Source organism: Bubalus bubalis, chromosome 10 (assembly GCF_019923935.1).
Source record: "Bubalus bubalis isolate 160015118507 breed Murrah chromosome 10, NDDB_SH_1, whole genome shotgun sequence".
NCBI lineage: Eukaryota > Metazoa > Chordata > Mammalia > Artiodactyla > Bovidae > Bubalus > Bubalus bubalis.
In genome coordinates, this window is record NC_059166.1 from 96383892 (window position 1) to 96409109 (window position 25218).

General features: G+C 40.2%; 1 protein-coding gene across 3 annotated transcripts in view; it reads right to left on the reverse strand.

The window, feature by feature from the left end:
• The window catches only part of ADGRB3 (adhesion G protein-coupled receptor B3), an 884190-nt gene that overhangs the window by 498995 nt on the left and 359977 nt on the right, over positions 1–25218 (reverse strand). For all 3 annotated transcript variants that reach the window (XM_044924546.2, XM_006078271.4, XM_006078270.4), the window contains exons 7-8: positions 15362–15526; positions 14725–14889 (exon numbers count right to left, since the gene is read on the reverse strand). In XM_044924546.2, the coding sequence (XP_044780481.2) occupies positions 14725–14889; positions 15362–15526 (330 nt within the window). The remainder of the gene's footprint in view (positions 1–14724; positions 14890–15361; positions 15527–25218) is intronic.

A 25218-nucleotide genomic window follows, 5' to 3' on the forward strand; every position in this document is an offset into this window, starting at 1 on the left:
ATTTGAACAGTGCCCATTGACCTTTTCTGGATCCCTGACTGCTATTCCCACACCCTGTGTGGGGCGCCCCATCTACAAGGTGACCTCTATGCTGGCTAGCTTGGGAGAAGAAGAGGGATGGCGTGCCAGATGCCATTTTGAACAGTGCCCGCTGACCTCTTCTGGATCCCTGACTGCTATTCCTGCACCCTGTGTGGGCGCCCCATCTATGAGGTGACCTCCATAGTGGCTAGCTTGGGAGCAGTGGAGGGATGGTGTGCCAGACGCCATTTTGAAAGTGTGAAGACCCTGAAGGGGGCCTGAGCTAGCAGGGCTTCCATCAGTTATGCAGATGCCAACGTGGGCTGATTTGTGCCGAGGCATACCGTAAGGGCTGTGTCCTATGGTGTATAATGTAAATTTAGGCTGTGTGTTCCATGCTGTAGATTCACTAGAACAGCTCTATTGCTAATCCTGTTGGGGATGCCAACTGTCTCTCTGTTCACACTGCTGAAAGCAAGGCATGAGCTAAGAGTCTGGAAAGTCTCTCCCCACAACAGTGTATAAAGGCTGTGTCCATGATGTGCTACTAACCTCTGACACTCTTGCAGATTTACAACACTGTGAAAGCATTTGGAATCTTGTGGGTGAGCTGTGAATGCCCTCCTCGAAGGGGTGGGCCTGGCACCTGTGGGCTTTTCTGGATCCTTAATAAAAAAAACCCATGGGGTAGAGTTGCCCCTTTGGAGGCGTTCCTGCAATTTCACAAGGACAGATGGTGGACTGGACTTGGCCACGCAAGATAAAGGCACTCCACATATGGTGGGTGGTTCTTCTAGCCCCATGAGGGCAAGGACTGCAACATGAGTTCCAGGCGATACCTGGCATTGGGTTTTGCTATGTATTGGGGATGTAACTGTTGTAGCTAATGCTGCTGCAAGAGGTAAATCCAAGGGTCAGTGTCACTCACCAAGGGAATATCACAGAAGATGGACTGCATATAGAATGTAAGGTGAGGGAGCTTTTAGAGGTGGACTGTGGGGAGAGGGCAAATTAGCCAAGATGGTGTGGTCAGGCTCTCTTGCCCCACGTTCTATAAATAATGAGATCCATTTGTAACCGCTGAGCGCCTTTATAGCACTGCGCATGTGCGTCAGGAGGTTTAGGCTACAGCCGAGCTCGCTTAAAGCACTGCGCATGTGCATCACGAGTTACCCACTTGGTCACGAGCTACTTTATGTTCACCTGTATATGCTTCACCTAGAAAAGCCCGGAAGGGTTCTGTGCGGTTATGTTGTATTATGTTATGTCTGTTGCTAAGACTGCTATTCCAGCCGGGAGAGAATAAATGTGTCTGCAGTTCCTACACTTCCTCGCATTTTCTTCCAGCCTCTTAGCTCGGGCCTTGCCTACCGTGAGTTCAGTGAACAGTGTGAACAGCGGGACAATTACTGTCATGAACAGTATCCGCAATACACCTAAAAACTGAACATTATATCACATTCAGATGTATAAATAGTCTTTCCAATACTCATCATTATTCATAAAGTTCTGAGATGTTACAAAATAAAATGATTTCTAATAAACTGAAAGTCATATCAGAATTATTAACTGTAGGTGTCAACAGTAAATAAACTTAAAGGACAAAACATATAACTTTGTTTTTCTTCATATAAGAGCAATAATAGCAATCACACTACATCATATAAAAATAAATGAATTATTTTCTTTTCCTTCAAAAGCTCAATTTGATTACTAAGCCAAGAAAGATGAAGGGAATTTCAAGAATAACAGATGCATACTAGAAATGATAGAATCTGTGAAAGAAAAAAAGCATATGTTGTACTAAACCTGACACCTTACTCCTAGAAAGAGCAACTGTCACTTTTCCAGACACACCTACTCTTCTGCTCCCACACAGCACTGACATTTATATGTTCATATATTTATCCTCACAACTTGCCTGGGATGTTAGGTCCTTTCTATCTTACACATAAAGGTGTGTCTGGCACAGAGATGTCATCCAATGTTGAATGAATACATGAATGCCTATATATGAGTGCGATACCTGTGAGAAATTTCTTGTTCTGGGGACAATATACTATATAAGTCATTCACAATAAACTATTGAGAAACCTGTATGCAGGTCAGGAAGTAACGGTTAGAACTGGACATGGAACAACAGACTGGTTCCAAATAGGAAAAGGAGTTTGTCAAGGCTGTATATTATCACCCTGCTTATTTAACTTATATGCAGAGTACATCATGAGAAATGCTGGACTGGAGGAAGCACAAGCTGGAATCAAGATTGCTGGGAGAAATATCAATAACCTCAGATATGCAGATGACACCACCCTTATGGCAGAAAGTGAAGAGGAACTAAAAAGCCTCTTGATGAAAGTGAAAGTGGAGAGTGAAAAATTTGGCTTAAAGCTCAACATTCAGAAACTAAGACCATGGCATCTGGTCCCATCACTTCATGGCAAATAGATGGGGAAAGAGTGGCTGACTTTATTTTTTTGGGCTCCAAAATCACTGCAGATGGTGATTGCAGCCATGAAATTAAAAGACGCTTACTCTTTGGAAGGAAAGTTATGACCAACCTAAACAGCATATTAAAAAGCAGAGACATTACTTTGTCAACAAAGGTCCATCTAGTCAAGGCTATGGTTTTTCCAGTGGTCATGTATAGATGTGAGAGTTGGACTGTAAAGAAAACAGCACTGAAGAATTGATGCTTTTGAACTGTGGTGTTGGAGAAGACTCTTGAGAGTCCCTTGGACTGCAAGGAAATCCAACCAGTCCATCCTAAGGGAGATCAGTCCTGGGTGTTCATTAGTGGGACTGATGTTGAAGCTGAAACTCCAATACTTTGGCCACCTAATGCGAACAGCTGACTCATTTGAAAAGACCTTGGTGCTGGGAAAGATTGAGGGTATGAGGAGAAGGGGCCGACAGAGGATGAGATGGTTGGATGGCATCACTGACTCAATGGACATGGGTTTGGGTGGACTCCGGGAGTTGGTGATGGACAGGGAGGCCTGGCATGCTGCGGTTCATGGGGTCACAGACAGTCAGACACGACTGAGTGACTGAACTGAACTGAATCTAGATACTAATTCTACTTCAGAGTTTAGGAGATCGTTAGGACCTATTAGAGTTGTTAGTAGATTAAGAATGCACTTTATTTGTCATCTTGAAATAATACTTTCTTGAAACAATAATTCACTGAGATGAGTGGTTTAAATGTGGGCATTTAGAACTGAGAGTGACACTGAAGAGCACCTAATCTATCTCCTTGTTCTTTATGGTTGGGGCACCAAGGCTCCCAAAGAAGAGGCTTGTCTAAGTGATGGGACTGGTAGAGGTATCAGCAGGACTGATTCTGGAACTCTGATGCATGCACACCTTCTTTGCTACCTTGATAATCTCCCTCATATTGAGTTTATATGTGTGTGTATAACATATATATAATCTAGATTCTCATTAAAACCCGCAGGCACCTGTCTCTGAGTCATGGAATCTTTGTTTGGTGGGTGGTTTAGCCGTTGATCCAACCTTCACTAGCCCCATATTCATAAATGCCCTGTCCTCACCCACCAGTGATCTCCTAACAGCCAAACCCAACACACTCACCTTGGTCATCACTCTCAGAACCTTATGCATGGCACTTGTTCCTTTGACATCTCCCTCCTACCTGGAAACACTTTCTTTAAGATCTTAGAAGGCTCTTTTCTCTCAAGCATTTGTACCATTCTTTCTCCCTGTCTCATTCACTGCATTTTTGCAGAATCATCGACCCCTTACATTTTCCTTATGTTAAAAGCTTTCCTTAGACAATTTCAAACTATTAATAACAGTAACATTATTGAGCCCTTACTAACCATCTTACATGAATGGACTCATTTAATTTCCCCAACAACTTTATAGGATAGAGACTATTAGCTGCATTGATCAAATGGGAAAACATGCTCAGAGAGGTGAATTTATTTTTTATTCCAAATATAGATGTATTTATTACATGTAAGATGCAGGATATCAAGTGCTTCTATTCTTTCTCACGTCTTTCCTCTTCAATGCAATTTTTTTTCTTTTTTTTTTTAAATTCATTTTAATTGGAGTCTATTTACTTTATAATATTGTAGTAGTTTTTGCCATACATTGACATGAATGTTCAATCCAATTTTTATACCACATCAATAAAGTAATCTCTAAAATGGAGAGTAATCCCATAATGTGCTGCATGAAATTTTCCATGGTTTTCCAGTCATCTGACAGGATAAAAATAACTGTTCTGGCTGTGACAGAAAAGGCCCTTCCAGCAAGCCCTAACCCACTCTCCAATTGCAATTCATATTTATTCTCCCGTGAACCAGCCAGCCACATAGAATCGTAATCCTCCAGATACTCCATACAAATTCACATTTCCTTGACTTTGCAGAAGCTATATCCTCCACTTAAAATACTCACGTCCCTCCTTGATTTTTGTTAATATTCCTGTTTATCTTTAAAACACATCTTAAACTGTGGATCTCTGGGAAGCCTCCTCAGTACCTCAGTCACTGGACATGCAAGTATTATAGCTCTTCTCACAAGTGGACGGAAAGCATCTGGTTACATTTGTAAACCTTCTCAACTCCAAAATTTTGCCTTTTAGGAGACTAATTATGTTTTATTTATTTATCTTTCACCTGCTGTAATGAACTGTTATAATGTCTAGCATGTAGTAAAGATTCAAAACATGTTTGTTGAGTAAATCAGTTTTACTGAGGAAACAATATAAGACTAGTGTCATACAGTAGAACTTTCTGCAATGATAAAGGAGAATTTCACTGTCCAGTATGGTGGCTTCTAGTCAATGTGGCCACTGAGCACTTGGAGTGTGGCAAGTAAGACTGAGAACTGAGTTTTAAATATATCTAATTTTTATTAATGTAAGTTAAAATTTTAATATCTACCATCCTGGACAATACTGTAACAGATGATAATTGTGTTTCTGTAAATGTCAACCCAAACTACTATAGAACATGAAAAGGGAAATTATGTGTTAAAATGCACAGAATGCATCTATTTTAAGAAAGCCATAGCAGTGATCAATCTAACATTATCATGATGTTTGACTATTCTTTTTGCTTATCTATATACCCAGCTTCTGCTCAACATCACCTAATTAACTCTTCCTTTGTAATCTTTCACTTCACTTGTACCTTTATACTATTTTCAAACCCAAATTTTCATCAGTTCCATTGATGAAATTTGAAATACATTTCATGAAACTTGTTGCTATAGCTTTCAGTTTTCTTTCCTGATTCAGTCTTGACATAAGTCAATGATGGAGCCATCTGCACCCTGATTTCTTCATTTCCAGGTAAGGTTTCTGAAAGTTTCTCACATCCATTGTTATTCCCAAGAGCGCCCTGCCCCAGTCCACCTTGGGAGTAAGAAAATCTGGCAATTACAAGTACTCACCGATAGCTCAGATGGTAAAGAATCTGTCTGCAATGTGGGAGACCTGGGTTCGATCCCTAGGAGAAGGGAAAGGCTACCCACTCCAGTATTCTTGCCTGAAGACTTTCACTTTCCCCACTAGATGGCAAGAGTGGGCCAACAGGGTGAAACAGTTACCCAGCTCACACCTGGAACTGATGAAGTTCAAAATCAAGGTGGGCTAGGATCAGTGCTCAATTTTTTAAAAAGGTACATTACTTGGGGGAAACTTCTCTCCATAAAAGTGCAACGCTGAGTGATTTAAGGAGCATCAGTTACAAGGCTCTACAGCCTTGCTCCTTCTTCAGCTCCTCCGCTTCCACTCTCACTGTCCCCTGGAGACTTCTCCAGCTTCAGGAGGACCCCACTCTAGAGCCTGTGCACCTCTTCTTTCTGCCCAGGACACCGCCCAGCTTCCTTCCCTAAACCTCCTCCTGGCTCCTCTCCACTGCCTTCAAGCTCCTCTGTAACCCGTCTTCTCAGAGACAGCCTGCCTGCCTGCCCTATGCATCCAGTCCTTCCTCTGCCCTTGTGTTCTCCAAGACACTCCTAACCACATACATCTGCATGATTTTCTGCTTTATATATTATTTTTTGCCTCCTCCTGCTAGAATGTGAGCACCATGAATAAAAGGATTTTTGTTTCATCCTTAGGACACATAGCATTTACAGGTCTGCTAAAAGATAGTGGAAAACTACTCCCTGGTAGCTCAGTTGGTAAAGAATCCGCCTGCAATGGAGGGGACCCCAGTTTGATTCCTGGGTCTGGAAGATCTGCTGGAGAAGGGATAGGCTACCCACTCCAGTATTCTTGGGCTTCTCTTGTGGCTCAGCTGGTAAACAATCTGCCTGCAAAGCAGAAGGTCTGGGTTCGATCCCTGGGTTGGGACAATCCCCTGGAGAAGGGAAAGGCTACCCACTCCAGTATTCTGGCCTGGAGAATTCCATGGACTGTGTAGTCCATGGGGTCACAAAGAGTCGGAAACTACTGATCGACTTTCACTTTCACGACTATACACACACATGTATTTTTAACCCAAAGCTACCAAATATGCTCAAAAGGTCTATTTTCCCATTACTCCAGTGCCTAAGATGACAGAGAATGCAGATGATTTTGCAAAGTACTGAGGACTCTGTGTGTGTGTGTGTGTGTGTGTGTGTGTGTGTGAAATAGGTCAGTAGTAAATAATAAATTTCATTTAGAACCAATAAGAGTGAGCAGTTAGTTACTACACTTTTCCTAAAAATTAGCCAAAATGGGTTTCCATGGTACTGGATAATTACAAATATTGATCTTGTATGGCTGTGCCTGACTTGGTAAGAGTCCTGGGGACCCTATTCAGAATCCTCTGATATGATCTGCATATAGTCTAACTGGTTAAAGAAAAAGCTGATTAAAAAGCTATTTTTCCAACCACACCACTCAAGTAAGTACTAATTCGCATTTGCCTATGACAATCACAAGGGGGTACTTCAGCCAGTTCAAAAACAAAAACAAAAACAAATCACAGTAACTTTATAAACCCAGAGAAGTCAACAAACTTTGTTCTCTGCCCTGCAAATTCATGAAGCTTAGCATTCATCATGCTTTTTGTACTGAGTTTCTACTCAGTACACAAGTGATAAGAAAGGAAGATGCCAGGGGAATCAGAGATTCAAAGTTGCAAATTGGTCCAGGATTCTCAGCTTTTTAGAAGGAATGTCGAATCTCTCAGCTGTTTTAAATATTTCATCAAAAGTTATTTGTCATCTTTGAAGATTAAATCTTTAAAAAAAAATTAGTTCAGAAAATAGTTCTATTGCGGTTCATACCTAAAGCAGAACAGTGTAGACAGTAAAATGACATTTTCTTCCATCTTAGGTTGATGAAGTTCCCGAGAGTGAGAATCTTTCTGGGGTTGCTTCAGTGGCAGGAATGGAACTCATTCATTCTATAAATATTTGAACCTCTATCATGCCCCAGTCTCCTTGATAAATACTGCACACACACACAAAACCAAACAAGAACAGTCAGGGCTTCTCAACTCCATGATAGTGAAGGACACATAAGTAGAGAAATTGCAATGCAGCTGGGCGCCCACTATGATTTGGGGAGTCCGGGCTGCTCTAGGAGTACATCAGGGGAGGACTTCCTGAAGGATGATCAAGTGGAAGTGTGAAGGACAAGGAACTGCCAGCCAGTGAGGATGGGGAAGTGTGCCTCGGGAACCCCGTGCAGCAGGATCAGTGGGGAAGGAAGAGCCTGGTCCATCCAAATCTTGGGGAACCTTTCAGGATGGCAAGGAGAACTGGGGATGGTCAGAGGGGGGTTACTGCAGGAGGGGGACAGGGTGAGGTGAAGAGCTAAAATAGGGCTTTGAACTTAAGGGTAGGGACACGTATTGTCATGTTTTGAAAGCTGTCCAGGCAGTTTGGAGAGTGGGTCGAGGGAGAGAGACACTGAAGTCAGGCAGGCCTGTGACCATCGAAATAGGGTAACCAGGGAAGTAGGGCTGGGGGATCACAGGAAGTGGCCAGGGAGGTGGGTGGATTCCAACCCCCTTAGGAGGATGGCAGGCTCTGCTCCACAGCTCATGTGGGAGGTGAGGACAAGAGAGAGAGCAAAGATGGAACTCGGGTTTTTAGGAAGAATGTCTGGTGCGCTCTGCCCTGAGTTACAGAACACGGGGAGGATGCAGCTTAGGAGAGATGCGAAAATAGTTTTGATGTGGAGTTACCTAAGCACATCCTGGCATCAAAAAGCTGGCTGGTGCATTAAACTAAAGTGCAGGAGAGAAAGAAAAGCTGGAAATAGAGATTTGTGTTATTTTTTTTTTTCTGTTTAATGCTACCTGCGTGCATTTTGTAAATTATGAAATATATAATTAGTTCAGGCCATGGTTCTGTGCTCAAAATAAAAAACATATTATGTGTAGCAATGTGAACCACTTGCTTTTTTATGCCTCAGCAAAATGGAACCACGACTCTGTTTTATCAGCTGAAAAATCCCACTGTTTACTCTCACTAGTGTAAAGATATAAAAACCCATCTGTAAGATACAACTGTACTTGAAGGCACAAGTACACAGTTAGCATGCTCCCTTAAAACAAGGTAGCAATTACCTAGTGATTAGCTGTTAATCTGTCTATTCAAACTGATTTTCTGTCTCTTAAAAATAGCAAAAATTATACAGGACTTAAATCAATTTGATGTGGAAAATTAGTTTTCCCCACTTATGCTAGAATTTCAGCATTAAAGAGAAATTGATTCTACACTGCAGAGCTGCATGCAGAAAACAGAAGAAATATGCATGATGCATGACCCCACATTTCAAATCTGACTTGCTGGCAACTCTCTAATTCTAATGTTTCAGGAACCCCCTATGCTGGGGGTGCAGAGGTAAATGAGATTGATTCCGTCTTTGTGCTCACACTGCTCTAATTCAGCAGTGGAACCAACACATATGAAGACTTCATGGTGCTGCTAAGGTCTGAGGGAAGAAGAGGGGTATTTATCAAATATGTTTCTTAAGAGCCTTCCTTATATGGAGAATGACTATTATCAGTCTCAAGCTGATACACCACCACAACAGGGATATTTACACACCCCTATGAATCAGGCAGTCTTCCAAGTGCATTAAATATTTTTAATTCAAATAGCTCTTATAACACCCTTCAAAGTGGCTGCAGTTATTTTCGTCTCTGTGATCATGGGGAAAATAAGGCCGAGAGAAATTGCTCTGTGAGGAGGAAGTAGACCTCAGACCATCAAACAGCTCTTTCAGCCTACACCACTTAGAAGTCTGACTTTTTAACTTGTTAAACTTGTCTCTAACAAAGACACAATATTTGTATTGATAGTGATTAATTAATCCCCAGTCCTCCCCCTGGGAATGGAGGAGAATGTAAGTTGATATGAGAGCAGACTCCATCCTCCTTCCTGATACTTCCCTGATCCAGATATTACGCAGCTGTATGTGTGTGCACAGAGTAGCTCCGAGCATGGGGACAGGCAGTGAAAAGGCACCTCTGCTACAGTGGATATGTGTTCTTGAGGCACACAATTCACCTCAAATGGGTTCCAGTGACACCCCAGTTCTTCCTGCACCAGGACTGTACAACCACGTGCCCTGCATAAACCATTCTTCCTTGTCCACAACAGCTGGCTAATTGCCCTATGTTTCTATTTTATTTTGGTTGAAACAAGAGTTGGGTAAGGGAATGTGAAATGCATTACCTGTATTTTTGTTATGAGCAGATTTCAGAAATAATCCCTCCTTACTTATGAAGTGTGAATACAATAAAATCCTGCAATCTTATTAAGGGGATATTGCAACTTGCAACAGTGTGGCTGAGGGTGAGAACCATTTTCCATTCTTTGCTAGTTTTGTCACTTGTATTTACTTACTTATACTCAAGGCCAGTGCAACCTACTGGGTCATCTGCAGCATTGCCACTAACACCTGGGAGCTTGTTAGAAATGCAGATTCCCAGGCCTAGACCAGACCTACTGAATCAGAACCTTGGGACAGAGGACCGGCTCATGAATCTCTGTCTTAATAAACTCTCTGGGTAATTATTCTGTCCACTAAAGTTTGAGGTGCATGTATCTTTTTGCATTATAGCTTTGTTTGGATATATGCACAGGAGTGGGATTGCTGGATCATGTGGTAGCTCTATTTTTATTTGTTTTGAGGAACCTCTGTACTGTTTTCCACACTGGGTGCACCAATTTACATTCCCACCAACAATGTGGAAGGGTTCTCTCTTCTTCACACCCTCTCCACCATTTGTAGAATTTTTAACTATGGCCATTTTGGTGTAAGGTGGTATCTCACTGTAGTTTGATTTGCATTTCTCTAATAATTAGTGATGTTGAGCATCTTGTCATATGCCTGCTGGCCATCTGTATGTCTTCTTTGAAGAAACGTCTATTTAAGTCTTCTGCTCATTTTCTGATTGGGTTGTATTTTTTTGTTACTGAGTTGTATGAGCTGTTTGAACATTTTTGAAATTAAGCCCTTGCCTCCTTTGTTGAATACTAATTGTCCATAGGTGTATGGGTTTATTTCCAGGCTCTCTATTCTGTTCCATTGATCCATATGTCTGTTTTTGTGTCTATATCATGTTGTTTTGATTACTGTGGACTTGTAGTATTATCTGAATTCTAGGAGGGTTATGCCGCCTGTTTTTAAATTTTTCCTCAGGATTGCTTTGGCAATTCTGGGTCTTTTAAAATCCCATATACATTTTAGGATTATTTATTCTAGTTCTGTGAAAAAATGCCATGGTAATTTGATAGGAATGCATTAAATCTATAGATTGCTTTGGGTAGTATGGTCATTTAACAATATTAATTCTTCCAGTCTAAGAGCATGGGATATCTTTCCATTTCTTTGAATCATCTTCAATTTCCTTTATTAATATTTTATAGTTCTTAGCATATTTTTTCACCTCCTAGGTCAGGTTTATTCCTAAGTGTTTTTTGATGCAATTTTTTTTTAAGAATTTCTGTTTTTCTTTTTTTTGTTTTAATATAAATTTATTTATTTTAATTGAAGTCTAATTACTTTACAATATTGTATTGGTTTTGCCATACATTGACATGAATCCGCCATGGGTGTACACGTGTTCCCCATCCTGAACCCCCCCCCACCTCCCTCCCCATACCATCCCTCTGGGTCACCCCAATGCACCAGCCCCGAGCATCCTGTATCATGCTTGATGCAATTTTAAAAGGGGGTTGTCAACTAAAGTTTGAGGAGCACAGCTCTAGATAATTCAGAGAGGCACTCAGAGAAGATAAAAACTCAAAAAATGCAAGTGTGGTGATATTTTCTTCCTACTAAAAGAAAGTTACTCAGAAACCAAGTAAGTGGCTCTGAATATCTAGAGTTCAGAATCACAATAACTGCTCCATCTCTGTTTAAGTTGCTGTTACAAAGATTTTCTCAGCACATTCCACCTGCAAGCTTTGCTCATCATTTGTAGACAAAGCAATGGTGACTCCAAGAAGAACATTTTATATATAAATTAAGTGTAACATCTGCCTGTGAATGGCAGGTTCCAAGTTCCAATTTAGCAACTAATGACTAAAGATTCATGGATCCTAGAACTGGGCTCTGGGAAGAGCAAGCCCTTCCCTGGAACAGAGCAGAGAGGCCTTGTGAAGCCTAGGCTAACATAGGCGAATCCAGGGGAAAATTGGGGGAGAAAAAAACAACCAAACAAAAGACTAAAAATAGTACGTTTTCACATTGTAGCAATATAACAAAATTATTCCACTAGTTTAAGCCAAAAAGCTTGGGTATATAACGAGACTGAGATCAATAAAATCATTATTTGGTGAGTTTGATCAATTTAAAATTTGGGCAACTTAATTATCTCCCCTGTAGCTCTTTTATTTCTTAACTAGCAGTAGTTTTTAAAATAATAATAGTTTTCTCGTTCTCTTTCTTAAGAAGACAGGGACATTGATGATGCTCTTTTTAATAGTTTTTGTTGATCTATTTACCAGGAAAGAAATATCCTAATCTTGTTCCATTTTTAGTAGATGTCATAAGAGCTTTTGATTAAATCCAGATAATTAATCATTATTTTCATTAATTACCCAGAGATGTGCATATATTATACTTTACTTTCTTGACAACAGAGGGTCTCTTGGCAAACTTGATTAATTTGTTTTGTATCCAAATTAAGTTAAGCATAAAAATAAATAATTTATTTGTTTCCAGCAAGATGAATAAAATTAAGAATGAACAATACTATAAATAGCACTAGAAAAATCATATTATTTCAATAGAAACCTTCAGCTTTGACAAAACAAGAAAAAATGACTTAGCAACTGTTAAGATAATTTGAAAGTTTTCTCAATTTATATTGCCAGTGTGCAAATTAGGAGCAATTTAGTGGAAGAAATTAGAAAACCTACGCTCCTAATTATAAAAGGAATATATACTGACCATACAGAAACAACTGCTCTGAGTTGAAAAGCCAGTATAGCGTATAAATAAAGTCCACTGTGGAAAACTAAGTTATTTATTATCCCTGCCTTTTTGAAAAAAATAATCTGGAGATGTCATTGACGTGCATGGAAAAGTTAAAGGATAAATATTAAAAGAAACCTTTTATTCTGATAAAATTTCTATACAGAGGCAGAAGTATTGTTGAAATTAGTCACATTATAGTCCCATGTTAATGGAAAGTGTGATTTGTATGAAGGTGAAAGATAAGGATATATTTTCAAAAGCTTGGTACATATGATTATCTTTTTACCCCTGTACAAGCATTAATTTGTGAATTGTTTAGCTAATGTGATTTGAAAAACCTACTTTTATTTTGATAAAATTTCTATACAGAGGCAGAAGTACTGCTGAAATTAGTCACATTATAGTCCCATGTTAATGGAAAGTGTGATTTGTATGAAGGTGAAAGATAAGGATATATTTTCAAAAGCTTGGTACATATGATTATCTTTTTACCCCTGTACAAGCACTAATTTGTGAATTGTTTAGCTAACTCAATAATTCATTTTAATTAAAAAATGTTATTTACATACTTGGAGATGATTTAAATCATAGTTTTGAATAGAGAAAAATGAAAGTATCAAGGTTAATGTCAAAAATATATATTTATATAATCTACAAAGTGTTTACAGTTTTATATAATTTTTAAATCTCCCTGAAATCATGAAAGCCAGCAAATAAGCCTAGCAAACAGGGTGTAGTATCTTTTTTTGTAAATAGGTATGTAAAATGTTTTCCAAACAGCAGGTGGCAATCTTTATAAATCTGGTTGCAAGCAGCACCATCTTCTATCTGTATTTGCAGATGAAAGTCAGTGTTAAAGGACTGGTTAAGAACCTTGGCATGCTCAGACTAGTTTAGATAACTTCAAATATTAAAAAGGGTCTTATTTAATTATGCTTACTGTTCCAGTGAAATTTCTCCCAGGGCAAAATAAATGCGTTTGTTTAATGCTTCTTAATTTTTATGAAGCACAGGAGAAATTTCACAGTGCTAATTGGTGTAGATATCCTTCTCAACAGAATTCTCCATGCTGGTTACTTCTTATCATTCAGGATTCATATGGCTTTAAGAATGAACAAAACTAATTTTAGATTTTTTAAAGCTCTAAAAGGAACACAACTGACTTATTGTTGCCCTCAGAGTCTAGTTTCTGTTGCTATTATCTCTGAACCATGAAAAGTCTTTAGAATTCTAAATATGGAGAAATACAAAGTTTTGATCCCAGATAACTCTTAGAATTCATTGAGTTTTTTCTAAATTGAAGTAGTCATGTTAGATAAGAGACAGGAATCCATAGTTGTCTGAAAAGGAATCTCAAACAGATGCAGTCATCACACTCAGCAGGACCAGACAGCCAGAGTTGGCGAGCTTGCCCACAATTAACAGTGGCAACATCAACTCTAATTGGGTCTTCGAATTTCTAAGTTCAGAGTTTTATACACAGCAATGAAATCTTAAAATTCCATGCTATTAGCTTTTCTGGCATGTTTACAAAATTTTGCCAATGATATCATTCTAAAATCCTAATTTTCACTTATTTATTGAGTCTTGAGTATTAACAGTGTTTTATGAAATGTACACACTCATAGGAAAGAGTCTCTGTTCTACATGAACTTTCAGATATATGTGACTGATAATATGGTCAATTTCTGACCCTTCCTGTATGCTATGCTTATGTGTAAAATCCTCTAATGTAGCAATACTTCCAGGCTTTCTCTACGAATTAAGACTGATGCTGTCATTTTAAAGTGAGTTCCTCATAGGGCTTTCCTTTTGCAGTGGGAATGGGGCAGGTAAACCGAGGTGTCCAAGGTCACACATCAGGATGGATTAACAGTGAAATTTACAAGTTTCTGAGTTTCAGTCTTATATTTGTATTTTCTCACGCATCTATTTTCTACTAAATAATCTAAGGCAACTTGTTCTCTCAGTAAACAATATTTCATAAAGATAGTTACAAAAATGACACCCCAAACTATTAGTAATTTTAAACATGTCTACCCATGTTATTGTTCAATATGCCTACTCATTTTGCAGCAAACAATTTAAAAACATACAGAAAACAGTCTATGACACAGAAACAGAGGAAACTTCATACATTAGGGAAAAAAGGGAATCACCATTTATCAACACCAATACTTTAACTGAGGAAACATTATCTTTAACCAAAGGCAATATTTTTCATCTTTTTTTTTTTTTTTTTTTTTTTTGAGGGACCAGCGTATCTCCCCGGGGACACTGAGCACACTTACCAGGACAGCGCTGCTCACTGCATCTCCGCACTTCCTCGCCTGTCCCTTCGCAAGGCTGCCCGGTCATGGCCGCGCCCTGGCAGGTCCTCATCCTTCTCTCCCAGCCCCCGTCACAGGACCTGGAGCAGCCACTCCAATGACCCCATTGATTCCACTGCCCATTGGCTGAAAGAAACACACCACCATGGTCAACAGCAGAAGTACAGTGCTAACCGCTTTAGGTATTCAAAAATCTGAGGACCACGACTGTTCAGTTTTTATTAGTCTACCACCACAAATAAAGTATACACAAATATTTGACTTTCCGGCCAAATTTAGAGCACTTGATGAACAGAAGCTTCTATAGGTTTGTCAGGATCTGGACAAATGGACATTGAGTTTTAAAAGAGGACAAGTGCAGCTCTAGACTTCATCGATTTACATCAATATTTAGTTCAATCTAATTAATTTGATCGAATTTAAGAAGCTGCTGAATTTTGTTGCCTTCTTAATACAACATACAGTAGAATGAGCTTTGGTACAATTGGCTTCATTGAGTAGAAATGTATAATGATCGGTTTATCCCATGACTGTCCTGCACGGCTCTGTCACAGAACCTAATGGCAGGCATCCTTAAAGTGCAATCCTCAGGCCTCACCTGTGCACTCGGGGTTGTAACACTCTCTGCTCTCTGCCCAGGGCCCCCTGCACTCCGAGCCCCCGTGTGCGGCTGCAGTGCATAGCCGGCTCCTCTGCTGGGTCCCATTCGAGCAGGTCGCCGAGCACTGGCTCCAGGAACTCCACTCCTGCCACTGTCCATCGACTGCAAGGCAGAAGCAGAGACGGTATGAGGAGGTTTCCAGGAGACAAGGTTGTACACAAAGTAGACACAGGTCTTTATTGCACTTTTCAGATGCTGCACTTGTGACCAATTAAAGTTCTTTAGTGACCTTGTGTACAGCAAGTGTATCAGTGCCCTTTTTCCAACAACATTTGCTTCCTGTGCCACATTTTTAGTAACTGACAATAATTCAAACTTTTTATGATTATTATATTTGTCATGGTGGTCTATGATCAGTGATCTTTGATGTGAATGTTGTCACTGCCTTGGGGCACCAGGCACATACAAGACAGGGAACTCAACAGTTAAGTGTTTTGACTGTGTTCTGACTGCTCCACCCGGCAGCTGATCCCTCATCTCTCTCCCTCTCTTTGAGTCTCCCTATTCCCTGAGACCCAACAGTAATGAAATCAGGCCAATTTGCAGAAGGAAATGACAACCCACTCCAGTACTCTTGCCTGGAGGATCCCATGGACGGAGGAGCCTGGTAGGCTACAGTCCACGGGGTCGCAAAGAGTCGGACACGACTGAGCGACTTCACTTTCACTTTCAAAGGCCTCTAAGTGTTCAAATGAAAGGAAGAGTCATACATTTCTCACTTGAAATCAAAACCCAGAAATTAATAAGCTCAGTAAGGAAGGCATGTTGAAAGCTGAGGCAGGCCAAAAGTCAGACCTCGTGACAGTCAGCCAAGTTGGGGATGTAAAGAAAACTCTTAAAGGAAATTAAATGTGCTACTCTTGTGCACACTGGAATGAACAAAGCCTTCCTGCTTATACAGAGAAAGTTTGACCGGTCTGGAGAGAAAATCCAAACCACCATACCATTCCCATATGCAGAAGTCTCATCCAGACATAATAGGGCCCTGAAGTGAAGTTGCCTAGTCGTGTCTGACTCTCTGTGACCCCTTGGACTGTAGCCTACTAGGCTCCTCTGTCCATGGAATTTTCCAGGCGAGAGTACTGGAGTGGGTTGCCATTTCCTTCTCCAGGGGATCTTCCCAACTCTGGGATTGAACCCAGGTCTCCCACATTGCAGGCAGACACTTTACCCTCTGAGCCACCAGGGAAGCCCAAACTACCTTCCGTTCTATGAGGGCTAAGAGAGGTGAGGAAGCTGCAGATGAAAAGTCTGAAGCTGGCAGAGACGGGCTCATGAAGTTGAAGTAAAGAAGCTGTCTCCGTAACATCAAAGTGCAAGGTGCAGCAATAAGTGCTGATATAGAAGCTGAAGCTAGTTATCCAGAAGATGTGGCTAAGATAATTCATGAGGGTGGCTACCCTAAACAACAGATTTTCACTCTATACAAACAGCCTTTGATTGGAAGAAGATGCTGTCCAAGACTTTCATATTTGGAGAGGAGAAGTAAATGCCGGATTTAATACTTCAAAGGACATGCTGACACTCTTGTTAGGGGCTAATGTAGCTTTTAACTTGAAGCCAGTTCTCATTCACCATTCTGAAAATCCTAGGGCCCTTAAAGTATGCTAAATCTTCTCTCTCTGTGTTCTATTAATGGAACAACAAAGCCTGCATGACAGGACATCTGTTTACAACATGGTTTACTGAATATTTTAAGCCCACTGTTGACCTACTGCTCAGAAAAAAGGTTTTTTTCAAAACATTACTGCTTATTGACGATGCACTTGGTCACCCAAGAACTCTGATGGAGACAATGAGACTAATGTTGCTTTTTCATGCCTGCTAACATAATGACCATTCTTATGGATGGAGATCAAGGAGATATTTTGACCTTTAAGTCCTATTATTTAAGAAACACATTTTGTAAGCCTATAGGCACCAGATATAGTGATTCCTCTGATGGATCTGGGCAGTGAAGAAGAAACCTTCTGGAAAGGATTCACCATTCTAGATGCCATTAAGAATATTCATGATTCACAGGAAGTGCTCCAAACACTAACAGAAGTTTAGAGGAAACTGATTGCAATCTTCATTGACTTGAAGGGGTTCGAGGCTTAAGTGGAGGAAGTAACTGCAGATGTGGAAACAGCAAGAGAATTGGAATTATACAGGGAGCATTAAGATGTGACTGCTGCTGCTACTGCTAAGTCACTTCAGTCGTGTCCGACTCTGTGCGACCCCATAGACGGCAGACCACTAGGCTCCCCCGTCCCTGGGATTCTCCGGCAAGAACACTGGAGTGGGTTGCCATTTCCTTCTCCAATGCATGAAAATGAAAAGTGAAAGGGAAGTCGCTCAGTTGTGTCCAACTCTTAGAGACCCCATGGACTGTAGCCTACCAGGCTCCTCTGTCCATGGGATTTTCCAGGCAAGAATACTGGAGTGGGTTTCCATTGCCTTCTCCCAAGATGTGACTGAATTTCATGATAAAACTTGAAGGGGTGAGGAATTACTTGTTATAGATAAGTAAAGAAAGTTTCTTGAAGTAGAATCTACTCCTGGTGAAGATGCTGTAAAGATTATTGAATGACAACAAAGGATTTAGAATATGACATAAAAGAAGTTGATAAAGCAGAATGGAAGTTTGAGAGGACTGACATCAATCTTGAAAGTAGTTCTATTATAGGCAAAATGCTATCAAACAGGATTACATGCTACAGAGAAATATTTCATGAAATGAAGACTCAGCCAATGTGGGAACTTTTCTGTCTCATTTTAAGAAATCGCCACTTCCATCTGAGTCCTCAGCAACAACCACCTTGACCAGTCAGTACCCACCAACATGTGGGCAAGACCCTATATCAACAAAAAGATTACAATTTCCTGAAGGCTCAGATGGTGGTTGGCATTTTTGAGCAATAAAGTATTTTAAAATTAAGGTATGTACATTGTTTTTAAGACATAATGTTATTATTACACACTTAAAAGAATACAGTATAATGTAAACATAATTTTTATGTGCACTGGGGAACCAAAAAATGGTATGACTTACTTTATTGTGATATTCCCCTTATTGAGGTGATCTGGAACTGAACCTGTGATATTTCTGAGGTGTGCCTATACAAGGTGAAACCAACCTTGAAGATGAATGCCAACCAAGAGACTCTAAATGAATCCAATTAGATGTTATTACCCTCCAAACAACTATTACCTCATTCTTCATTTCTATTTACTTTTATGTGTCTATTATTTCATTTATTGATTTATTTCTTCAAATATATTTATTGACCACTTAAAAAGACAAGACCTTGATTTTGGAGATGGGTACAGGTAGCAATGAATATAATAAATAACGATAATTACAGAGCTCATATTTTAGAAAAGGACTCCCTAGAACAAGTTAAACAGTTAGTTACATGCCAAATAAGTTAATTCTATAGCATTGCTGCAAAGGATGATTTCAAGACAGAGTGAGACAAGAGTTTTCAGGGTCTTGGGAGTCTTCCCTGACAAAGCAAGTTTTCAAGTACACTTGAAGGATAATAGGAAGTCCCTAAGAAAGCACTTATTCCATGAAGATACAGAGGTGCTGGGCAGGACTGAATGAGGGGCATTGTGAGCATCACCCAGACAGCCAGATGAATAACTATCAGGGAGGTCAGGGAAGAGACAGGAGCCAGATTTCAAACTTTTTGTAGCCATGTTAAGGATTTTAGCTCTTTGCTCCAATCGTTAAGCAGCCATTGGAGAATTTCGATGGGACTCGGATCGTATCTGGCACAGGAAAGCAGAGGAGGGTCTGAGCTGGAGGAGGAAACCTGCCAGGGTGGCATCCTGGGGAGATCAGGGATGCGAGGGAAGGGCCCTGAGCAGAGAGAGGGCCAAGGGGACACCCAGGTGTCCAGGCTGGGATAGAATACAGATGGTTGAGCCTTTCTTTGGAAGTTCAAATTGAGATGCATTTATTTATTCACTCATGCAAATAACTATTGAGAATTTTTCAGTCACCAGATACTGTGATAGGTGTTACAAGAAATACTAGAATTTGAATTCCAACCCCTCAAAAATCTTTTAGAACTCATCAAAAGAATTACTTTATGTACATAAATAAGTAAATAAAAAATGAAAAGCAATATCAATTTAACACAGCAATAAAAACACTCAGAAAACTCATCACATCTACTAGGGGGTAACTGTGTTAGACTAGTATAGTAAGATTTGGATGGTTTAGACAAAGGAGAAGCATTCATGAAGGTATAATCCCATAGGCCACAAATGAAAAGTGAGCAAAGGAACCAGGCAAAATATTTACCTGAAGGTATTAACTAGCATATACATGTTAAAAATGCACCAGGATATTACTGTCCACTTTTTTCCAATGTCATTCCATTGCTTTTCATATATTTCATAAATCCAAAGTTATAAACTAATGCTTCTGTGAAGACCCACCCTGGAAGAATAGGAATGAGTACTTTCAACCTAATTTCAGATTGTGCAGGGAGCTATTAAAAAGAAAGTTATTTAATATGTATCTAGTGATACTGTGTGATTTAAAAAATCATAAAAGGCCAATTTAATCATCCCATTCATGTCATTAAGCATCTCACTTTTAGCACCTGACACAGTCTTATTGACTATATAATCCATTTGCCAGACAAAAAAGAAGTCTAGTGAATCCATTTCCTCTAGATGTTGGCTTTGGAGATGAGTGCGTTTTCCATTTCAGAAGTTTGCTTTTCTAAGATAACACTTAGTAAGTTTGCATTTGGAGGAGAAAGGTTTTTAAAAAATAAGATTCATACCTGCACTGTAGGTACCACCTATTTGGCCAAAAAATGTACAGGTATTCAACTTACTGAGAATATTTAGAAAGCAACACAGAAACAAAGATGAATTAAGTGATACCAATCAGTTCAGTGCTAAGTGACTAGAATAAAGGAATATCTGATATCCTTAAGAATTCTGCTTTAAAGTAAAAAATTTAGTAGTTTTTAGGAATGTAACAGTTGTACACTCAGTACAAAGAAGAGAGGGTAAGTGTCTACAGCTAGGAAGATGCGCATTTAGGAATGAGTGAGATAGAGAAAGACTCAGAGTAGATAATTCAGCAGGGAGCTATATTATGGGTGAGGAGAGAAAGTATCTTGCTGAAGACATATTAGATGTATTAGAAAAACAGATTATTTGTGAAGTGTTTTGCACAGTAGAAGTTTTTTTGAAAGAAGACTTTGCATAATCATTGTAAAAAAAATTTTTTTTAACATTTTCAGTCCATACATTTATAATATTATTTCAGTCTTTCTGTCAAAGTACACATTTTATGTTGTGGCTAGAGTTCAAGAACGAGTTAAATTAGGTATTTGAGGGGATTTTGAACTTTGACACCACTATAAACCAGCAAAACATACACTTTACAGGAAGTTTTGTTTATAAGTCAGTTACAGAAAACAAATAATAATGAAAATGTATCAAGTGTAAGTTTTTGATGTTTTATTTTACACTGAGAACTAGAAGTCTCTTTTTGTGAATATTCCCTATCCATTATGAAAGAATGGCTGTGACAAAGTAACTGATTATATACTTTCTTAAAAAGAAGAAAAGACCAGTATTCCCTTAGTGTGTTATATAGTGTGATAAGTCAAATTTCCATTTCCAGTGGGAAAATGGAAAATTAAGAAGTTAGAAAGAGAGGGGTATGTGATTTTAATTTAAAGGATTAGATAATTGACCAATTGTATACGAAAGAATTTCTTTTAGTGTCAAATGTGGAACATCTATTTTGTCATCTTGGAATTAAAAAAAAAAATCATTATGTTCTAAGGTGGCAGAAAAGGTCACTTTTCATTCCAATTCCAAAGAAGGGCAATGCCAAAGAATGTTCAAACTACTGCACCATTGCACCCATTTCACTGGCTAGCAAAGGAATGCTCAAAATCCTTCAAGTTAGGCTTAAACAGTATGTGAACTGAGAACTTCTAGATGTACAAGCTAGATTTAGAAAAGGAAGAGGAACCAGAGATCAAATTGCAAATATCTGCTGGATCACCGAAAAAGCTAGAGAATTAAAAAAAAAAAAATCTGCTTCATTCACAATGCTAAAATCTTTGACTGTGTAGATCACAACAAACTGAGGAAAATTCTTAAAGAGATAGGAATACCAGACCACCTTACCTGTCTCCTGTGTGCAGGTCAAGAAGCAACAATTACAACTGTACATGGAAAAATGGACTGGTTCAAAATTGGGAAAGAAGTATGTCAAGGCTTATATTGTCACCCTGCTCATTTAACTTATATGCAGAGTACATCATGCAAAATGCCAGGATGGATGAAGCACAAGTTGGAATCAAGATTGGCGGGAGAAATATCAACAACCTCACATATGCAGATGACACCACCCTTATGGCAGAAAGTGAAGAGGAACTAAAGAACCCCTTGATGAAGGCAAAAGAAGAGAGTGAAAAAGCTGGCTTAAAACTCAGCATTCAAAAAATGAAGATCATGGAATCTGGAATCCAGTCCTATCACATCATGGCAAATAGATGGGGAAACAATGCAAACAGTGACAGACTTTATTTATTTTCTTGTCCTCCAAAATCACCGCAGATGGTGATTGCAGCCATTAAAGAAACAAACTCCTTGGAAAAAAAGCAATGACAAACCTAGTCAGTGTGTTAAAAAGCAGAGACATGATTTTGCCGATAAAGGTCCATATAGTCAAAGCTATGGTTTTCCAGTAGTCATGTATGGATGTGAGAGTTGGACTATAAAGAAAGCTGAGCACCAAAGAATTGATGCTTTTGAACTGTGGTGTTGGAGAAGACTCTTGAGAGTCCCTTGGACTGCAAGGAGATCCAACCAGTCCATTCTGAAGGAGATCAGCCCTGGGATTTCTTTGGAAGGAATGATGCTAAAGCTGAAACTCCAGTACTTTGGCCACCTCATGCAAAGCGTTGACTCATTGGAAAAGACTCTGATGCTGGGAAGGATTGGGGGCAGGAGGAGAAGGGGACGACAGAGGATGATGGCTGGATGGCATCACTGACTCGATGGACGTGAGTCTGAGTGAACTCCGGGAGTTGGTGATGGACAGGGAAGCCTGGCGTGCTGCGATTCATGGGGTCGCAAAGAGTCGGACACGACTGAGCGACTGAACTGAACTGAACTGAACTGAACTATTATATATAAAACAGATAAGCAAGAAGTACCTACTGTATAGCAAAGGGAACTATACTTCCCTGGTGGCGCAGTGGTATGAATCTGTCTGCCAATGCAGGAGACACGAGACACAATGTGGGTTAGTTCTCTGGGTCAGGAAGATGCCCTGGAGTAGGAAATGGCAACCTGCTTCAGTTTTCTTGCCTGGGAAATCCCATGGACAGAGGAGCCTGGCAGGTTACAGTTCACAGGGTCACAAAAGAGTTGGGCATGACTTAGTGAGTATACAACAACAACAACCATAATAACGGACAAGAGGGAAGAATCTGAAAAAACACTGGTATATATGTACATATAACTGAATCACTTGCTGTATGCCTGAAGCAAACTAAATCAACTATACTCCAATAAAACTTTTTTTTAAGAAAAGAGTATCACAATATCATGAAAATATCTGAACCAAAAAGAAAAAAAGAAACATCTTTCAGAAATGGTAGTGTTATTTCACTAAATTAAAAAAAAAAAGTTGAGGTTTTTGAGAGGTGGAAATTAAGAGCTCTGTTTTGGACATTTAAGCATTTCCCAATCCGACATGTACATTACACTTCAGGGATAAATGGTGAGATACTTGAAAACCAATTATCATATGATACACCTTAGGTTTCTGTTTCATAACCACTTAGCTAGGTACCACACAAGCCATGAAGAGACTTTTTTCTTCTTATCTGATGCTTGCTGGAGAATCCGAAGCACTGCTAATGCTGCCTCTCCCAGATGCATTTAGGTTTGTTCTCTACCCGGGTGACCTCAGACCAAACAGACCATCAAAGCACTCCCCACCCCATCTCCACTTACTCAGATAGGACTGTCCTACATACTGACAGGGAGAACCCCAGACTCTGCAAACCCATGAGTGTGAAAACACCTCAAAGCTTTCTTTCTAGAAATCTGTGCTTGCTGCTGCTGCTGCAAGTCGCTTCAGTCGTGTCCAACTCTGTGCGACCCCATGGACAGCAGCCCACCAGGTTCCCCTGCCCATAGGATTCTCCAGGCAAGAACACTGGAATGGGTTGCCATTTCCTTCTCCGAAATCTGTGCCTACTGCAAGCTAATTAGCACCTTGTCGTTCTGTCAGAAAAGTCTTCCTGATGATTTGGGGAAATGTAAACAATCCAACCGACTGGTTCCAAACAGGAAAAGGAGTACGTCAAGGCTGTATATTGTCATCCTGCTTATTTAATTTATATGCAGAGTACATCATGAGAAACACTGGGCCGGAAGAAGCACAAGCTGGAATCAAGATTGCCACGAGGAATATCAATAACCTCAGATATGCAGATGACACCACCCTTATGGTAGAAAGTGAAGAGGAACTAAAAAGCCTCTTGATGAAAGTGAAAGAGGAGAGTGAAAAAGTTGGCTTAAAGCTCAACATTCAGAAAATGAAGATCATGGCATCTGGTCGCATCACTTCATGGGAAATAGACGGGGAAACAGTGGAAACAGAGTCAGACTTTATTTTTTGGGGCTCCAAAATCACTGCAGATGGTGACTGCAGCCATGAAATTAAAAGATGCTTACTCCTTGAAAGGAAAGTTATGACCAACCTAGATAGCATATTCAAAAGCAGAGACATTACTTTGCCAACAAAGGTCTGTCTAGTCAAGGCTATGGTTTTTCCAGTGGTCATGTATGGATGTGAGAGTTGGACTGTGAAGAAAGCTGAGCACCAAAGAATTGATGCTTTTGAACTGTGGTGCTGGAGAAGATTCTTGAGAGTCCCTTGGACTGCAAGGAGATCCACCCAGTCCATCCTAAAGGAGACCAATCCTGGGTGTTTATTGGAAGGGCTGATGCTGAGGCTGAAACTCCAATACTTTGGCCACTTCATGCGAAGAGTTGACTCATTGGAAAAGACTCTGATGCTGGGAGGGATTGGGGGCAGGAGAAGAAGGGGATGACAGAGGATGAGATGGCTGGATGGTATCACCAACTCGATGCACATGAGTTTGGGTGAACTCCGGGGTTGGTGACGGACAGGAAGGCCTGGCATGCTGAGATTCATTGGGTTGCAAAGAGTCAGACACGACTGAGCAACTGAACTGAACTGAAACAATCCAAAACAGGCTTCCAAGGTGGCACTCATGGTCCAAAATTCACCTGCCAATGCAGGAGACATAGTGGCCTGGGTTCAATCCCTGGATGGGGTGGATCCCCTGGAGAAGGAAATGGGAACCTACTCTAGTATTCTTGCCTGCAGAATCCTATGGACAGAGGAGCCTGGTGGACTGCAGTCCACAGGGTGGCATAGAGTCAGACATGACTGAAGCGACTTAGCACGCAGGCATGCACGCAGACATTCCAGAACTGGTCTTGCAGGCTGTGGACGCCCTCCTGAGAATCTACACTGTGACTGGCCTCCTTCTCCTAGATTCATGGACAACTGTGCTGATGAAGACGCACTATGCTCTGCCCTCCTGGAACCTACAGTCTGAGCGGCTGTGGTGGAGACAGATGACGGTAAACAAGGAAACAAAGGAGAAACAACAGTCTCATCCGGAAGAGTTCTGAAGGCAGAATGACCACAGAAAAGCTGAGTTCCCATCACTAGGAGGAGCCAGAGACCTGAGCTCTGTGGAGGGCTCCACCCAAGGGGG